Source organism: Crassostrea angulata, chromosome 8 (assembly GCF_025612915.1).
Source record: "Crassostrea angulata isolate pt1a10 chromosome 8, ASM2561291v2, whole genome shotgun sequence".
NCBI classification, from domain to species: Eukaryota; Metazoa; Mollusca; class Bivalvia; order Ostreida; family Ostreidae; genus Magallana; species Magallana angulata.
The window spans coordinates 42236453-42254072 of NC_069118.1; the positions used below are offsets into that span (position 1 = coordinate 42236453).

The 17620-nt window shown below is 31.3% G+C and overlaps 1 protein-coding gene across 2 annotated transcripts in view; it reads right to left on the minus strand.

Annotated features, from left to right (window-relative positions):
• Positions 1 to 2542: 2542 nt before the first annotated feature.
• The window catches only part of LOC128158623 (inhibitor of nuclear factor kappa-B kinase subunit epsilon-like), a 37504-nt gene continuing 22426 nt past the window's right edge, over positions 2543 to 17620 (minus strand). Inside the window, exons 16-17 of one of the 2 annotated variants that reach the window (XM_052821552.1) lie at positions 2998 to 3069; positions 2543 to 2718 (exon numbers count right to left, since the gene is read on the minus strand). In XM_052821552.1, the coding sequence (XP_052677512.1) occupies positions 2667 to 2718; positions 2998 to 3069 (124 nt within the window). In that variant the 3' untranslated portion in view covers positions 2543 to 2666. The remainder of the gene's footprint in view (positions 2719 to 2997; positions 3070 to 17620) is intronic. The other variant, XM_052821550.1, reaches the window with a different exon arrangement.

A 17620-nucleotide genomic window follows, 5' to 3' on the forward strand; every position in this document is an offset into this window, starting at 1 on the left:
TCCTCCTTCCTTTTTTGGTAAAAAATAAACACCTTTAAGTGGTAATATAAAAAGCTTGTAAGGTTAAAATAAGAGAACAACACTTAACAGTTATCGTGAAGGGGGCTATTATCTTAATAGTATTTACCTAACTCTGGTATCAACCTAAAATACATAATCCTCGCGCAATAAAATTAAACTGCTTCGCAAATATCTATCATGATAAGTGGTAAGCGCGCTGTTTTTCCTTAAATAAAAAAATCATATATTGTCATTAGTTTAATTTTCTCCGAAATTGATACTTTCAGTACTTTGATTTCGAATCTAGTACGACTCGACTACGATGTCTGCTCGACAATGTTCAATGTTTGTGCGATACCATGACGAGTTGTGGCGATTTATGTACGAATTTCGGCGATTAAGTAACGGACGCTTTGAGATCTTCCTAGGAGCAGGTACATGTAAGTTGGAAGACGATTTTTATACGATACCCTTACGAATGAGTACGAAATTGTACGATTGATACACGATATTACCACGAATAAACACGAGTTTTACAATTATATATCTGGTGTGTTAATTTATAAAGTGATTATAAAACAAATTAATGATTGCCTTTTTGCATAGAACTACATTCCCATTCACTCGGAGGACTCTCGGGAAAGACTCGAGAAACAATCGCATGAACTCGAAGAATACTCGGGGTATATCGAAGGATATTCGTAGCATCGTAAGTACTAAGAAGTTTCGCGAGTTTCCTAAGAATGTAGAAGGAGTTTGTAAAAAAAAAAAAAAACCGCAATCTACACTCATTGTAACAATTTAATCAATATTTCGACGAGGAACGCCATTTATAAAAAAATACTGTATGTATTGGTATTCATTACTTGGTTTTTTTAAACTGAAGTTGAGAATAAGCATTTTTTTAATTATAGCAGCATGTTGGCTTTAACCGGCAGAACAATTGCTAAAAGATAATTAATCATTGAAAGCTTTTATGGTTTAAAAGGAAGAACTAGAAGGAACAAATCATCCTGAAATCACTCCAATTGTATGATGAATGTATTCAATGAAGATCAGATCGAACAAATCAATCTTGCTGATGTTGTTGTTTTCTTTTTAAAAACAAATAAATATAAGAATGCAAAAGAAATGGAAAAATATCTTTAAATAGTAGCCTGTTTATTTTTGTTTTCTAAGTGGCGTTTCAAAAATGGCAATTCCTCGTGAGATCGAATCAAATTCAATGTAAAAGAAATAAAAATCCACGAAGTATTTTTTGGTAGAGTCAGGTATATGGCATTACTACATGTACTAGCTCTGGTTAGTGTATTTATCATTTAGCTCGCGATCGGTAGAGTGCTAGACGTGCATGCCAGAGGACTCGGGTTCAAACTCCAGGCAGCAGAGACAATATTTTAGACAATTTAGTTCGCAATAGAATCGGATTTTTGAGTAATTTTTTAGTTTGTCAGATAGTTTTCAAAATGGTTATTAACAAAAAAAAAAATGATGTATTAATAATTATTATGAATGACAGATTATTATGTTAAGGAACAATAACAATTCAGATATATCAAGTGTTGATTAAAAATAGTTTATTATTCTTTGCCATCCCTAAAATATCCAACACATGTAAAATATATGAACATAATTAGTAAACAAATTTAACTATAATCTGAATAAGTACATGTACCTTTTTTGCACAACACAGTCACATGTAGAACTACATGTACATTTTTTTTTTAAATAGCGAATTTATAACTATTAAAAAAGTTGATGTAGTTCATTTAAGAAGAAACAGAGTTTCGTGAACAAAACTGTACTATATAATAAACAAATTCAAAAATAACAATCATTAAGAGATAATTAAAGTTTGGATCTACATTGCATAAAATAAAAGATTTTGGATTAAATTTATTTTATGCTTAAGAATATAGGACGTTACTATAAATAAACAGAACGATTTTCAAAAAAAATATCTGAATTCTTTGTTACTGTAAGTCCCATGTTCTTGCTTTCATCGCTTTTTGATGATTTTTAATAAAAATACACATACCTGTGAAAGAAGTACAGTTGAAATCGATGAAATGGAAAATTTGCAAGATATCTTCATTGACAAATTATCCGTTTTCGCTCATAAAAGTTTACAGGAACGAAAACAAATTTCTTACGGAGATTTATAATGGGAAATGTTTACATCTTTTCTCCATTCGGAAGTACTCGGGACACCTCGCGCAATTTTTCAACGTTATCATCCGGGCTTATTAATGGCTGATGCAATGCAAAATCCTCGTAGACTTTCTATTTTGGGATGTGTATTGAAACCTGAAGCGGTATAGGGGGCGTTTCAAAACAGATATTCTGGGAATTTTACATATAAATGGATGAAATTAGTTTGAGCTCAAAGGTATTTAATATTATCGAAATACCAAGCAAAAAGTGGTGGAAGCAAAATCTTGGGACAGAGTATAATACATGTAAGTTGCCCCTGAAACCATTCCAACATATTGATCCCCAAAAGCTTATAAAATTACAATTTAAAAAATAGCATAGTAAATAACATAACAATATTTTAAAAATAAAATCAACAAAAAACCATAAAAATAAATGAATTTAAATAAAAATCTTGACTTTGGTCTTTTATAACAATGGAACAGCTCTGCTGTAGTTCATTAAGTGAAAGTTTAGTCTGATAAATCACAATCCTCCAAATCATCCAGCATCAAGGACGACAAACTGTAAAGACAACGCGTACACTTACTGATCAATATAATATAGACTGTGTGCTTATAAATGTTATGTATATATGCTGTAGAATCAACATCCAAAAAGCCCATTAAAAAAACCACCACTTCTGTTATGCATTGTAGATTGAACTTATAAAATGCACCAGTACAGTACATATCAAACAGACAAAAAAAACATGGAGATAGAAAATATACAGACAGGCAAAAAGGACACAGAGACAGATAGGCGGGCAGACAGACAGACAGACAAGATATGTATACAACAAACCTTTCCATATGGATTCGGGACTCTTGTGCTATCTGTTTGGACTCACTCATGTCTTGACTTATAACATTGACTCTACAAGAAGAACACGTGCAATTGAATAGAGGAAAAGAAAAAAAGGATGAACTGTTCAAAGAAAATGGGGAAATCAAACACGATATATTTTGGTGCCAGGGCCATAAACTTTAGACCAGCTCATTTTTTATCCAAGTCTCACTTTCATAAAAGGAATATACTGGCATAGCAAAAAATGAGACAGAGATCAATTGCAAAATGAGTTCATCTTGGTTTTAAAGAACCTATGATTCAAAACTCAAAAAGGTGTTGACCCAAACTCCTGTTTCCTGATGTGTACATGCATGATCAATAGACAAATACATTCAATATGAAACATGATCACCATTATGCATGTAGATTGTAAGGTAAAGATTCTCTGATGGAAAAGTTAAAGTCTGACAACAAATGACCACAAAAAGATGGAATTAGATCAAAATAATTTTAAACATTAATTTTTACAATGCTTCAGTGGGGCATTTTTACAAAGCAACCAATTTTTAGGAGACATTCTTTGATTTTAAAGCGAGTTACAGAGCTGACAGTTCGTTGCTATGTAAGCAAAGCTTTTGTTTACATTTTGAATGTTAAAAAGTAAATTCCAATTTATGATCATTACCTTGTTTTGACCTGTTCTGCCAGTTGCCTTTGTTTCATGGAGGGTTTCTTAACTGACGACAGAATGGTTTTTTTTTTAAACCTGTTCGATTGAAATCATAGAATTAAGCAATTTTTTGAAAATCTTTGCTTTTATTTTTGGATAGATATAATCCATTTGGAATTATAAAAAAATTTAGCATTCGCGATTTATATTCTCGCGATTTGATGAAAAACCGTAAAATCGCGTAACTAAGTACTCGCGTAATATAAGGAATATACAGTACACTTGTTCATACCTTGAGGTTGGAGACGAGTTCTTGTAGTTGCCTTGACACTTCCATCGTGGCAGCATCCACTTTCTCATGCATCTCTATCACCTTTATATAGGCACTGTTTCATATTAAAATCAAAATAGAGCATTAATTATAGAACAATTTTAAAGCAAGACTTTGGACTTTCGTTAGGACATAACGATATATTTTTTGCATCAAAACAAGTTGAAAATGGGTCTGGTTTCAAGTGAAATATACACAGATTGCTTAAAAGCCAGACAAATCTTGATGATTTCCAAGAGCCATGGCTGAGTGACCAAAAATGAAATTGACAGGCCTACATCATATTGCTGTTTGACACATCTACCAAAAGTCCAAGCTCTTATTAAAATGGTTCAAATACAAAATGTATCGATAAAAATTAAATGTTCATCCTTATTGTATTTTCGACTCATTCACTCTCATTGCCAGTGGGCAATTGCTTAATGATAGTTATATTCTTTTAATGATATACATATACAAATGCATCAAGGTGAAAGTAAAATAGCTAGGACAAATATATACTACTACTACTATATACTACTATACTAAAATAATAGACTCGAATTTTTGGGCTTTAATACCGAGAAATTGAAAGAGTACTGTCTTTTGTTTTATATATTTTTAACATTATTTGTACTTAAAGATTACCAATTTGTTTGTATTTTTTCTCAATCAAGCTTCGCTAAATAATAATCAACGAAAATTCCTTTTGAAAATCCGGAAAGCATCTGTATTTTTTGGATTTTACAATCTTCCGCATGCGCATTACATTCACGCTAAATCACGGGAGGCTCTATAGTTTATGTTTCCACAATATTACATTTACATGGATAAATTCAGAGACGATAAAACAAATATGTGTAAATTTTCATTGAAAATTTGCTACTTATTCTGTTCATTAAAAAAAAAACAATACAGGAAATAACTCTAACTCAGTGCATTTAATATGAAAAATACCGAAATTTCCGAATGTCAACACAGTGTGTAAATTTGAAGCGAGTAAAAATTGTTTGTGAACAAGTGTTAAATTCTTCATTTATATGAATTAAATTTTTCAACAAAAAGGTATTTACTGTCTCAAAAACGGTTTGTTATGAATATTTTGACTGTTATTTTCAATTCAGCTTCATTAATTTCCTCCATAATTGTTTCGGAGCGATTCTGCAATTTTGCTCCAGATACGAGTATATGGGAGGCATTTTAACTGTGGTGAAGGCCTGTCCAGAGACACGTACATTATTCTAACTAAGCAGAGTGTAGTGAAATTAATAGCATTACTGTAGGCTTAAGGCTTGGTTATGTAAATGTGGTGTGCCGATGTATCTATTTCGTAAATGTCCATTATCATTTGCAATGTCTACTCGTACACGCAGGGGTCAAAGTCTTAAAAGACTAGTTCTTTTTCAATTAGATATTAGCTATTCAACACCAAGGGAAAATAACTCTGTTTACAGAAAGAAAAATGTCTTCTGTTTATATGCAGATTTTCATGAAGAAATCTCAAATAATTTTCATTTATTGTGTGCTATAAATCATGAAATTGGCATCTTTGAGTATAACATAATGTTCAAAACTAAACTAGGGAGTCCGAGTACTTTTATTAACATTTCCAAAAAGGGTTCCGGTCACGTGATGAAAGCTGACTGACGGTTTTTTAGACGGCTCCGCAAAAATTGCTCTTTTTTGTCTCTTTAAAACTTTAAAGGCTTACTAAAGGCGCTGAATCCATAAACGAACAGTAGGAAATCCGGCTGTTGCTGTATTTTGTGTTCTTTAAAGATATTATATTGTGAACTGTGAAGTTAAAATATTCGTAGTGAGTACCTACTCATCGGACTGTTTTGTGTTGGAATATGTCGCTGGCTATGGAGGGAAAACAAAAACAAGAAAAAAAGAACGAGAAAACAACAGACAAAAGGTTAGTACAATTGAGTCTGCATTCCGCCCCATCGTCTGTAAAAAACTCAACTGTATCTGACAAAAGACCGTCAAAATTACAGCGCACGAGTAGTTCAGATACGGACGGTCACGCCACTGATATTTCCGATGAATTGAAACTCATACACCAAAGTTTGTCAGAAATCAGAACATCAATGGTAAAAAACGACGATATTAAAAGCATTGTTACGACGATTGTGTCTGAAATCAAGGGAGAAATAAAAAATGAAATCATCAAAGAAGTAAAAGAAGCGCTTACAGAGGAACTCACGTCTACCGTTACGGCCAAGGTGAGAAACGAGTTTGATAGTAAGATCGACACAAAAGCTAAAGAATTTGAATCTTGCACCAAAGACATTTCAGAGGGAATGAATATGGATCTAGACGCATTGAAAGAGAAATTCCACGAACATCTGAAAGAACTGCGATCTTTAAAAGATAATTTGAAGCGGTATCAAACTTTAACAGAAACTGCATATACATTAGCGAATCAAAACCAGCAGTATTCCCAAAAGAACAATATTAAGTTCATAGGATGGAAGGAGAAAGGACAGGAAAATCTCCGAGAGGATCTCTGCGCAATTATGAAAGACACAGTAGGAGTGATCATCGACCCTGCCGACATCTTGGAAATCCATCGGATCCCGCGCGGGGGTGTTAAGGAAGCATATGAATTCTGAGTTACATGTAATTTCGTGAAATCACATATCTTAGTTATTATGTACATATTCAATTATCTAAACAACGAAACGTAGACCAAAATCAAATAAAAATACTGAAGTCATATTTTTTTCAGAAATTAGTTTGTATTACGTAGATTTACACATTGATGACGTCATGACTAAAAGTTGAATGTCGTGTGAATTTGATCGGAAAGCATTGTAAACATATTCAAAATATAACTAATCTAAGAACTCTAATAAAATATTGTGGTGTGATTTATTGAGAATGGAACATAAGAATACTGGGAGAGATAATAGTTTTATCAATCATTCGCTAAAAGGTATGTAAATTTGCTTTTATTTCTCGACCAGGCTTTCCTCTGTCGTTGTTTACGATATAAAAATCCGACTAGAACAACACTACCCCGCATATATTGAACTTGGAATTTTATATGTATCGTTAGTTTGATCAATGCTTAAATTGAAAAGTGCTGCTAGAATCCCATGTTGTGTGTTGTTTTGATGCAACTTGCCGTTTTCCGTACAAACTTTATTAAAGTTGGGAAGGTTTTACGAGAACCGGATGAATAACTATTGAATTAAGAAAAACATAGGATTCTAGCAGCAGTTTTGATTAAACTGAGATGTTTTGCCTTCACTTGGTATGTTTATTTTATTTTGGAAACTGCGGGGTAGTGTTGTTCTATCTCATTTTATGTTAAGGAATATACGTAAGCTATTTATAGTTGTCACGTGATAATGCACCAATGTGGCAGTAATGTACTACCCGATTTTATTGCACTGACATCTTTTTCAAAGGATAATACTAAGTTTTTGGTCGTATTTAAAATAGTTATTTAATTTCACGATTTTGAATATAACAGTCAAAATAAGACGCTAAATTGCCCATATGCTTCCTTAACACCCCCCGCGCGGGGGAACGTGGAAAAATTCGGCCTGTCATCGCCAAATTCAAAAACACAGAGGCAAAAGTTAATTTGATTAAACACAGATCAAATCAAGAAGTAAAAAAGAACTTTATTATGTTTGATCATATCACTCAACAAAATTCACAACTTCTTCGGCGATTAAACGACGACCAGCGAATTGACAGAGCCTGGTACTTCAACGGGAAAACGTTTGCACTGGACCACCAAGGAGTTCGGCACAAATTCGATCTACTGGATTCGGTGGACTTGAAGCTAAAAAAACTCTAAATCCGATATTGCGGGAGCAACAATTCGATCGGGATCGAGGACAAAGAACAGTTAATTGATCGGGATCGCCATACCAAATAAATGAACGATAGGTGTGCTTTGTGGTGTGAATGTCTATGTGTGTGTGTGTTTTTGTCAAATAATGGGCTGGTAAGTGGTTACTTGCTGAAATCTAAGTCATTCTCTATTATGTTATTTTGCACTGTTTTTTATTTCATTACTTTCCACGATGCCACAGTCAGATAATATTACAATAGCTACGGTGAACTGTCAGGGGCTTGCAACTCTAAATAAACGTAAAGATGTCATTAATTACTACAAACAAAAACAATACTCGATAATTTGTCTTCAAGATACGCATTTTATACCTGAGCATGAACCATTCATTGAATCTCAGTGGGGATATAAATGTTTCTTTAACTCATACATGTCAAATTCAAGAGGTGTTTGTATACTTTTTAATAACAACTTTGAATTCAAAGTCCTCAGAGAAAGGAAAGACACAGATGGTAACTTACTTGCATTGGACCTAATCATTGAAGAAAACAAGGTAACACTTATAAATATATATGAGCCTAATATGGACACCCCTAGTTTTTATGAAAATATTAGGGATATTTTTCTAGATTTTGATAATGATTATTTTATACTATGTGGTGATTTTAATTTAACTCTAAATCCTTCTCTTGACACTTTTAATTACACAGGAGTTAATAACCCTAAGGCTCGTAGTAAAGTTTTAGAAATTATGGAAGATTTGCAACTTATCGATTATTATAGAGTTCTGAATCCAGAGAAAAAAGTCTACACTTGGCGCAAGAAAAATCCATTGAAACAAGGCCGCCTTGATATTTTTCTTATTTCTAATAGTTTGTCAAATTTAGTTGAAAACTGCTCTATTAAACCGGGTTACAGGTCTGATCACTCCATTGTTTTGCTTGAGTTAAAATTTAATCCTTTCACCAAAGGACGTGGGCTTTGGAAATTTAATAATACTCTTTTGTCGGACAAAGAATATGTGGTAAAAGTAAAAGATATTATTCAGTCAGTCAGTAGCCAATATCTAGACAATGTAGAGAGTGGTAATTTTCAATGTAAAAGTGGTATTGACGAAAGTCTTTTCTTTGAGGTGTTAATGATGGAAATAAGGGGGGCAACTATTTCTTATTCAACATATAGAAAAAAGGTCAGAAACAACACTGAAGAAAAGCTTATTCAGGAGATAGAGTATATTGAATCAAATTCTACTGTTGATATTAATACTTTGGATGAAAAAAAAAGTGCTTTGGAAAAACTACGCAAGGAAAAGTTACTTGGGCATATGGTTAGATCTCGTGCCCAATGGTTGGAGGAAGGCGAAAAACCTTCAAAATATTTTTGCAATTTGGAATCTAGAAATTATTTAAATAAAACAATAAAAAAAATTGAAGCTGAGGATATTGGAACGCTACATGAACAAGGAGAAATACTAGATTATGTTAAGAAGTACTATGAAAAATTATATGCAAGTGTGGATACAAATTTGGTAAAGATTGATTTAGATAATATTATTTCTAATTACAATTCACCCAAGTTAGAAAAGGAGTTGTCAAATGGTTTAGAAGAGGCTTTCTTAGAAAAAGAGGTATTGAATGTCATAAAACATATGAAGAACAACAAATCTCCTGGAAGTGATGGGTACACTGCTGAATTTTTTAAATTTTTTTGGAAAGATATTAAAAATTTTGTTGTACGAGCCATTAACTGTATATTTCTGAGGAAGGAACTCCCCATCTCACAGAGGCTTGGAATTATTTCATGCTTGCCTAAAGGTGATAAACCTAGACAGTTCTTAAAAAACTGGCGACCTATCACTCTTTTGAATGTTTTGTATAAGATTATTTCAGGGTGTGTTAGTTTCAGAATCAGAAAAGTTTTGGATTATTTAATATCTGATACACAGTCTGGATTTATCAAGGGAAGGTACATTGGAGAGAATACTAGATTTATATTTGACCTTTTATCTTATACTGAGTTCAAAAACATACCTGGTCTTTTAGTACTTATAGATTTTGAAAAGGCGTTTGATTCTATGTCGTGGTCATTCATATACCAAGTCCTTAAATATTTTGGCTTCGGGGAGAATATTATTCAGTGGATTAAGATTTTAAATACAAACTTCCATGCTGCTATTTTACAGTGCGGCCATTTATCACAACAGTTTGTTGTACAAAAGGGATGTAGGCAAGGAGACCCTGTTGCTCCATATTTATTCATCATGTGTGCAGAAATCCTAGCAATAATGATTAAACAAAACAAAGACATTAAAGGTATATTTATTAACGATAATGAACATAAGATATCACAATATGCAGATGACACTTCACTAGCCCTTGATGGTTCACCCAAATCTCTTTTTGCAGCTCTAGAAACCATAGAATTTTTTTCTAGTTTTTCTGGTCTTAAAATAAATACATCTAAGACAAAGATTATTTGGATTGGATCAAAAAAATTTTCAGATCAGGTCTATCATCACACAAGATGGAAATTGGATTGGGGGTCAACAACATTTAACGCTTTAGGAATTCAGTTCTCGGTAGATCTTCATAATATTGTCGATATTAATTATAATTTACTAATTCCAAAAATTATAGCTATGATCCAGCAATGGAAACGACGAGTTCTTACTCCCATTGGTAGAATTACTGTTATTAAAAGTTTGCTCATTCCAAAACTAAATCATTTATTCATATCACTACCAAATCCAAAGAAAGAAACAATTTCATACCTTAACAAAACTATTTTTGAATTTTTGTGGAAATCTAAGATTGATAAAGTTAAGAGGTCAGTCATTACTCAGGACTATTCGTCAGGAGGGTTAAAAATGGTTGACATTAACAATTTTATAACATCTCTTAAGTGTTCTTGGATTAAAAGGCTTACAAAAGCACACAAACCTTGGATGGATTTTTTATTTACCATTTATGGAAATGATTTTTTACAAAAATTGTTTGATTTTGGTGATAGTTTTGTAATTGAATGCTTACACAAGGTAAACAATGTTTTTTGGAAAGATGTGTTAAATTCATGGTTATGTTTTATTACTACCTATAAGAATCACCCAAAGGTAAAAGATAATTTTTTAAATACTCCAGTGTGGTATAACTCAAATATACACATAGCAAATAAATATGTTTTTATTAAAGCCTGGTACAAGACCGGTGTAAAGGTTATTCAAGATTTTTATGATGAAAATTGTAATTTTTTAGATATTGAGGAATTTAAATGTAAATACAGTCTCAAGGTTCTATGTACAATGCAATACAATAGTGTAAAAACAGCAATTTTTAAGTTTTTCAAAATGTCAAATATTGACAGGACTTCTGTTAAAAGAAATCCTAATCCATGTATACCATTTTTTTTCCAAACAGTTATACCCCATGAAAAGTGTACAAAAATTATTTATAATGTTTTGAATGAAAATGTAGTTGTTCCAATTGCTGTAACCAAATGGAAAACAGATCTAACGGATTATAATGTTGAAGATCTTACTATATGTGACATTTTTAAGATTTGTTTTAATACTACCAAAGATTCTTCTGTACAATGGCTTCAATTTAGAATTTTACACAAAATTCTTCCAGTTGGCTTCTACCTTAAAAAAATTAATGTCAAAACTACTGACATATGTGGGTTCTGTAAAAGTAATGTTGAAACTATTATACATGTTTTTATTTCTTGTGAGAAAATACATACCCTGTGGAGTGAACTTAGTTTATACATTTACAGAAAGACCTCTGAAAGAGTCGGATTTAATATGTCTAATATTATACTTGGCCAACTTCCATTGTCGTTTCATAACAAAGTCATTAATTTTATAATTCTTTATATGAAACAATATATATTTTGTTGTCTTATGTCAAATAAGATTCCATGTGTAATTGGTTTCCTTTGTCATTTAAAACTAAAATACAATATTGAAAAATATGCTGCAGTACAAACTTGTAAATTACAATGTTTTGAAAAATTATGGGACAGTTGGAAATGTATCTTTGATGCTGACATCTAATCTATTTTCATTATGACTATTTTTTCTATTTCTGTTTTGTCACTTAAACTTTCTTTTTTTTCTTTTTTCTTTTCATGTAGGCAAGTAACCATTAAATAATACATTTAGGTGTTTTTTCATAAGTGTGGGTGTGTATGTGTGTGTGACTGAATGTCTTTTCTGTATGTTTGTTCCTTGAAAAAGAAATAAATTATAAAAAAAAAAAAAAAAAAAAAACATTTCCAAAATATACTGCAATATTATCATTTTTTGGGGGGTGGGGGTGGTTGGTTGGGGGGTGGGGGGGGGGGGGTTAGAATATGAACTGGGAAAAACCCTTTACCTGTGCCATCTCTTGAATGATGTATAGGTTGAAGCTATGGAATGTTGAACTTTCTTCAGATAGGACACGGCTCTCTGATAGTGATACGTCATAGAGGTCCTGCCAGAAATCAATCACAAATTCTGTGTTTCAGTCTGTATAGTTTACATATATATTTTCCTAACTTCAATATATGACCTGTGTTAGAAATACCTATCAATACTTATTGGGGTATTCACATATAATAGCCTATAATTTACATGTCGACTTGTTAATTTCATATATACTGCAGAACTGCACAGGGGAAAGAATAACCCTCAGTTTAATTTTCAAATGAATTTAAATTTAAAAACAAAAGTAAAACTAAGTAAATTACCTTTTCAAAATATGCAATTAAAAGAAGAAAAAGCTCTTGCATGTAGCTTTAAAAATCATTTGACCCAATAAACTAAAGATTTATGAATTTTTTCATTATCCACTGTAAAATTATTGTAAACCTCACTCGTCAAAACTGTTAATATTATTGAAAGAACGCATTTTGATATTTATGCATCCGGGGACTTTGGAATTAGTTGTGACATCGTAGAGTGTTTGATTTAATAGGCGAGAGTTAAATTATTCAATATTACAAAAAAACCTTCTTTTTTTACTTTTCACAAGGGGTATTACAAGAATGTAAGTATTATAAAGACTAACCTACTTTGTTTTTTGTTTGTTTCATTTTTAAAGTACGATGTGTGTGATTTCAGGATCAAAACCATGTAAAAGTCGTACCTGAGCAGACCTGCGCTTTATACTGCCAAAGGCAAAATATGAAGGAAAATTGACAAAATTTTCCAATCATCTGCAAATATGACCGTTATGATAATGGATACCAAAGTGTTTACAGAACTATAAAGCTTGGCTGCTTGTGTACTAGTCAGTATGTAATCAACAAAAATCCATTGTTTGAGGTGTTAAACATACAATGCATACTAACATCAATCACTTAGTTTGTGCACATAGAAAAAGAAGTGACCCAGATTATTCATGCGCTTTTGTGACCTCTTGACCAAGACTGCTTTCATGCAGGAATAACAACGGTTTTCTCAAATAGTGTTACATAAGAGAAACCATTTAAAAGTGGAAACATCTTTTTTTTCTATCAATCCTCGTATGTCATGCATGGTGTTTCGTGTCACATATTTTTCGTTTTTCATATGAAAAAAGTTCAGTTTTTACCACAGGATGAGTCTCTGCTACGCATTCACTGTAATTGTGACAGAACCATTTTAACAGGACCTATTTTTTAGTAAATAAAGTCTATGCATTTTAGCCTTTTGTTTGAATCTTTCCTTTATCTTTATACCGAACTTTTCATATTACTAATTACATAGATATTGTCTAAAATTGCTCAAAATTGTTGTAACGTGGTCACGATCATTTTATTTTTCAAAGTTTGATTTCTGTTTAAAATTCCATTAAATAGTATTTAGTTATCAAAAATACTGATGTTATTTTTTTTTTTTGAGTTAAAATCATTTATAAATTAAATCAGATCATATTCAAAAATAAAATAGTACAATGCCCAGTATAGGGCTTGTAAGTCACAAATGTGCATTGTCATATATGTATGCCAACTGTTTCAAGGTTTTATTGCATTTGTGACATTACTTTTGTATATTGTGCTTATCTTGTAACGCCAAATATATGTTTTAGTATTACTTGTTTTTCTTTTTACAAAATAAATAAGACACACGTCATATTATTACAAAACAGCATTTGCTTTGGTCATAGTGTATTATTTTAGGTAGGGCAATCGAACATCATGAGAATCTTTAATTTTACCTTCTTTGTAAGTCTTACTTTGTATATCACCACATTTGTTAATTTACAATCAAGATCAGTTTAACAGCCTTGTTCTGAAATAATTGTCGTGTTTTAAAAAAGGACACATTTACCATGCTCTTTCCTCTATTTACTGTGTATTTACTGGTATTTCTTAAGAAACTTTATTCGTAATAAAATATAGCTTATCATTAAAACAGAAGCCAATTGCAAGGTTGAAAAACCCAACGTCTGAGTTTTAAGCAATTTGTTCACATACGCATATTTCATGAACTTTGAGTACACGTAATTTGTAATAAATAAATAAAATAATGTTAACCGTCTTTAGTAAAATTCAAATCATGAAAATAATACTGACCGTCGTCGTACTTTAAACTCTTGAAAAAAGGCATAGCAATACACCAAATTAGCTTAACGTTCCCGTTTTCTTCCTCGTGTGCTTCACGTAATAATGTTCGGTGGGTTTTTTATTTTATTCTTTTATTTGCAATTGCTTAACTCCACAATTCTGCAATTTTGTTTCAAGTTGTAGTAAATTAGAGTATTGGGACTGAAGCGCCAATATTTTGTTGCAATGATGTAATATATAAAGACTAATCATTTAAAGAAAAATTTGCTAGATGATTATAATTCTATAATTAAATTAAATACATCTCTCATGATATTACACGGACATTGGTTTATCCCGTTAAAGAATTTACAAAATATACGATCTGGGTTCTTTAGAAATAGTTAGATATCCCATCAACTATACTTCAGTAAGTACAAAGAAATCGGTCATCGATGCCAAGGTTCAGAATCTATCAATTGCACGTACTTGTACTTTAACATCATTACTTTAAAATTCAAATTGAATCACCTCGATTGTTTGCTTCCTGTTGTTTGGATTGGTGATATCATAAAGTATTTAAAATGGCTACAGAAAACAACGAAATGGTTATTATAAATTTTCTTCAAAGTCAATTCAAATATATCTAATTGTGTCCTGTTACTTTACACAACATCTTACCTATTGATGATCAATTCTTTTTTCTGAACACTTTTTATCTGTATTATGTTCATCTGTCTGAAAACTTTAACAAATTCAACTTCTTGTTGATCCAGGGGCCAGTGTCAATCAAACCTTAGACAAAACATCCTTGGATAAACGTGCTAAATTGTCACATTGTGAGGTTTTAAGAAATGATTTTTAAAAAAAAAATTGGCATTTTTTTTACCATCAAAGTCCAAACAAGTAAAAGCACCCTTGTAGAGTAGTTTCTTGTTTTTTTTTAACTATTATCCCAGGGGTTATGGATGGCCAATGTTGAAGGTTTGATGTTTAACATAGAAATAAATGATAAAAATCTTTCTTTAATTTTTCTCAAAACAAATTAGCCATCAAAGCAGTAAAGCACTTAGTTGAATGGAAAAACCCTTAGGGTATATTCAAGTTGGGGTTTTTTTTCAATTCAATATCCCTGGTGTATCAACATTTTTTTCCATTGGAAAAACTAGAAGAAAAAATCTTAAAGATCTTATATGAAAAAATCCTTAAGTCAAAAAAAAATGACTTGTGTTATAGCTTTTAAAAAAAAATATTTCACAAACTTCATAATTATAATACATCTAAGCATTTTGGTATCTTTTTAACTCTAAATCGATAAAATATCACTTGAGTCCAAAAGCAGTGTAATGTTAAACAAAAGGAATACGTGAAAAACAATACTAATTCTTAAACCAGATGCACTCTACCATATTTCTAGATAATTTTATATTAATTATTGTTTTGCAGGTGAACGATCTATCTATCTATCTATCTATCTATCTATCTATCTATCTATCTATCTATCTATCTATCGATCGATCGATCGATCTATCTATCGATCTATCTATCTGTTCACCCATCCATCCTAATGGTGTATTGCATTTCATGAAATGGTAAGACTGATTCACTGCTCATTTGGTATACGTTGCTCTGATCTTAGACAAGCACTGCGTGACTCTACTAGGTGAGAATGGAATATTCCTGATTGCATTGACCGGAGACACTAATGAATTTGTGAAATCATTATGAAAAAAAATGATTGGAAATTACATCAATAATAAAACATTAAGAAATAATCATCAAGTTAGAGTTGAAAGTATACCAAGATGCTATTATGCAGTTTGTGAATTTTTTTTAATGCTTTTAATGCTTTTACTCAAGGTATTTTTTTTACCAAAGGATATTTTTAAATAAGATCTTTAAGTTTTTTTCCCAGTAAGTCCGATAAAAACGCTTTGATCTCCATTTATGATTTTTGAAACCTACTCCAGGGATCATGGTTTGAAAAAGAAAAAGAAAACAACTTGAATATACCCTGAGGGTGTTTCCATTTAATAGAGTGCTTTACTGCTTTAATGGCTTTAATGGCTAAATTGTTTTGAGAAAAAAAAAAGAAAGATTGTTTATCAATTACTATGTTAAACATCAAGCCTCCAACATTGGCCCACCCTAACCCCAGGGATAATAGTTCTTAAAAAAAAGGAATCTACAAAGATCCTTTTTACCTGTATAAATTTTGATGTTTAAATAAAATGCAAACATTTTTTTAAAAATATTTTTTAAAACCTCCCAATGTGACAATTTAGCCCCTTCATCCAAGGATGATTTTATTTATTCATAACAAATTACCTGCATTCAAAGTTCATGAAATATGCATATATGTATTCATACGTAGACAAATTGCTTAAAACTCGGGCTTTTCGAACTTGCAATTGGCTTCTGTATTAATGATAAGCAATACTTTATTACTAATAATGTTTATTAAGAAATACATGGAAAATACAAAGTGAATAGAGGAAAGAGCATGGTAAATGTGTTCTGTTTTAAAACACGACAATTATTGAGAGCAATCTGCAAAACGACATTGATTGAAAAATTAACAAATGCAGTGGTACACAAAGAAAGACTTACCAAGGATTCCAATGATATCGAATATCCTGCCTAACATTTTACACTCTGACCAAAGCAAATGCTGTTTTCTGATTATCTGAAGTGTCTTATTTATATAATAAACAAAACAAGTAATATTAAAACTATATTTTGCGTTACAATATTAGGCAAGCATGATATACGAAGGTTAATCCAAAAGTAAAGTCACACATATAATAAAATCTTGAAACAGTTAGCATACACGCATGACAATCCATATTTGTGACTTAAAAGCCCTATACGGGGCACTGTACTATTCTATTTTCGAATATGATCTTATTCAAGTTATAGATATTTGCATTTTAAAAAAAATAAAAATAAATAACATCAGTATTTTTTATCAATAAAAACTAAAACTTATTTCATGAAATATTTTCAATAGAAATAATACATAAAAGAATTGATCCTGACCATGTAACAACAATTTTGAGCAGTTTTAGACGATAACAATGTAATTAATAATATGAAGAGTTCGGTATAAAGATGAAAACAAATCAAAATAAAAGGCTAAAATGCATAGCAGTATTAACAAAAAAATATCTTATTTTCTTTTCAAAAGGTAGATCAGCTTGGTAGTTTGTCACCATACAGATTCTTTATAACGCTACATATTCATTAATTATTCTTATTATAGTAATGTACTATTTGTACATATTTATTATTTCTATAATAGGTATGTACTATTTTTACATATTATTTTTTATTATAT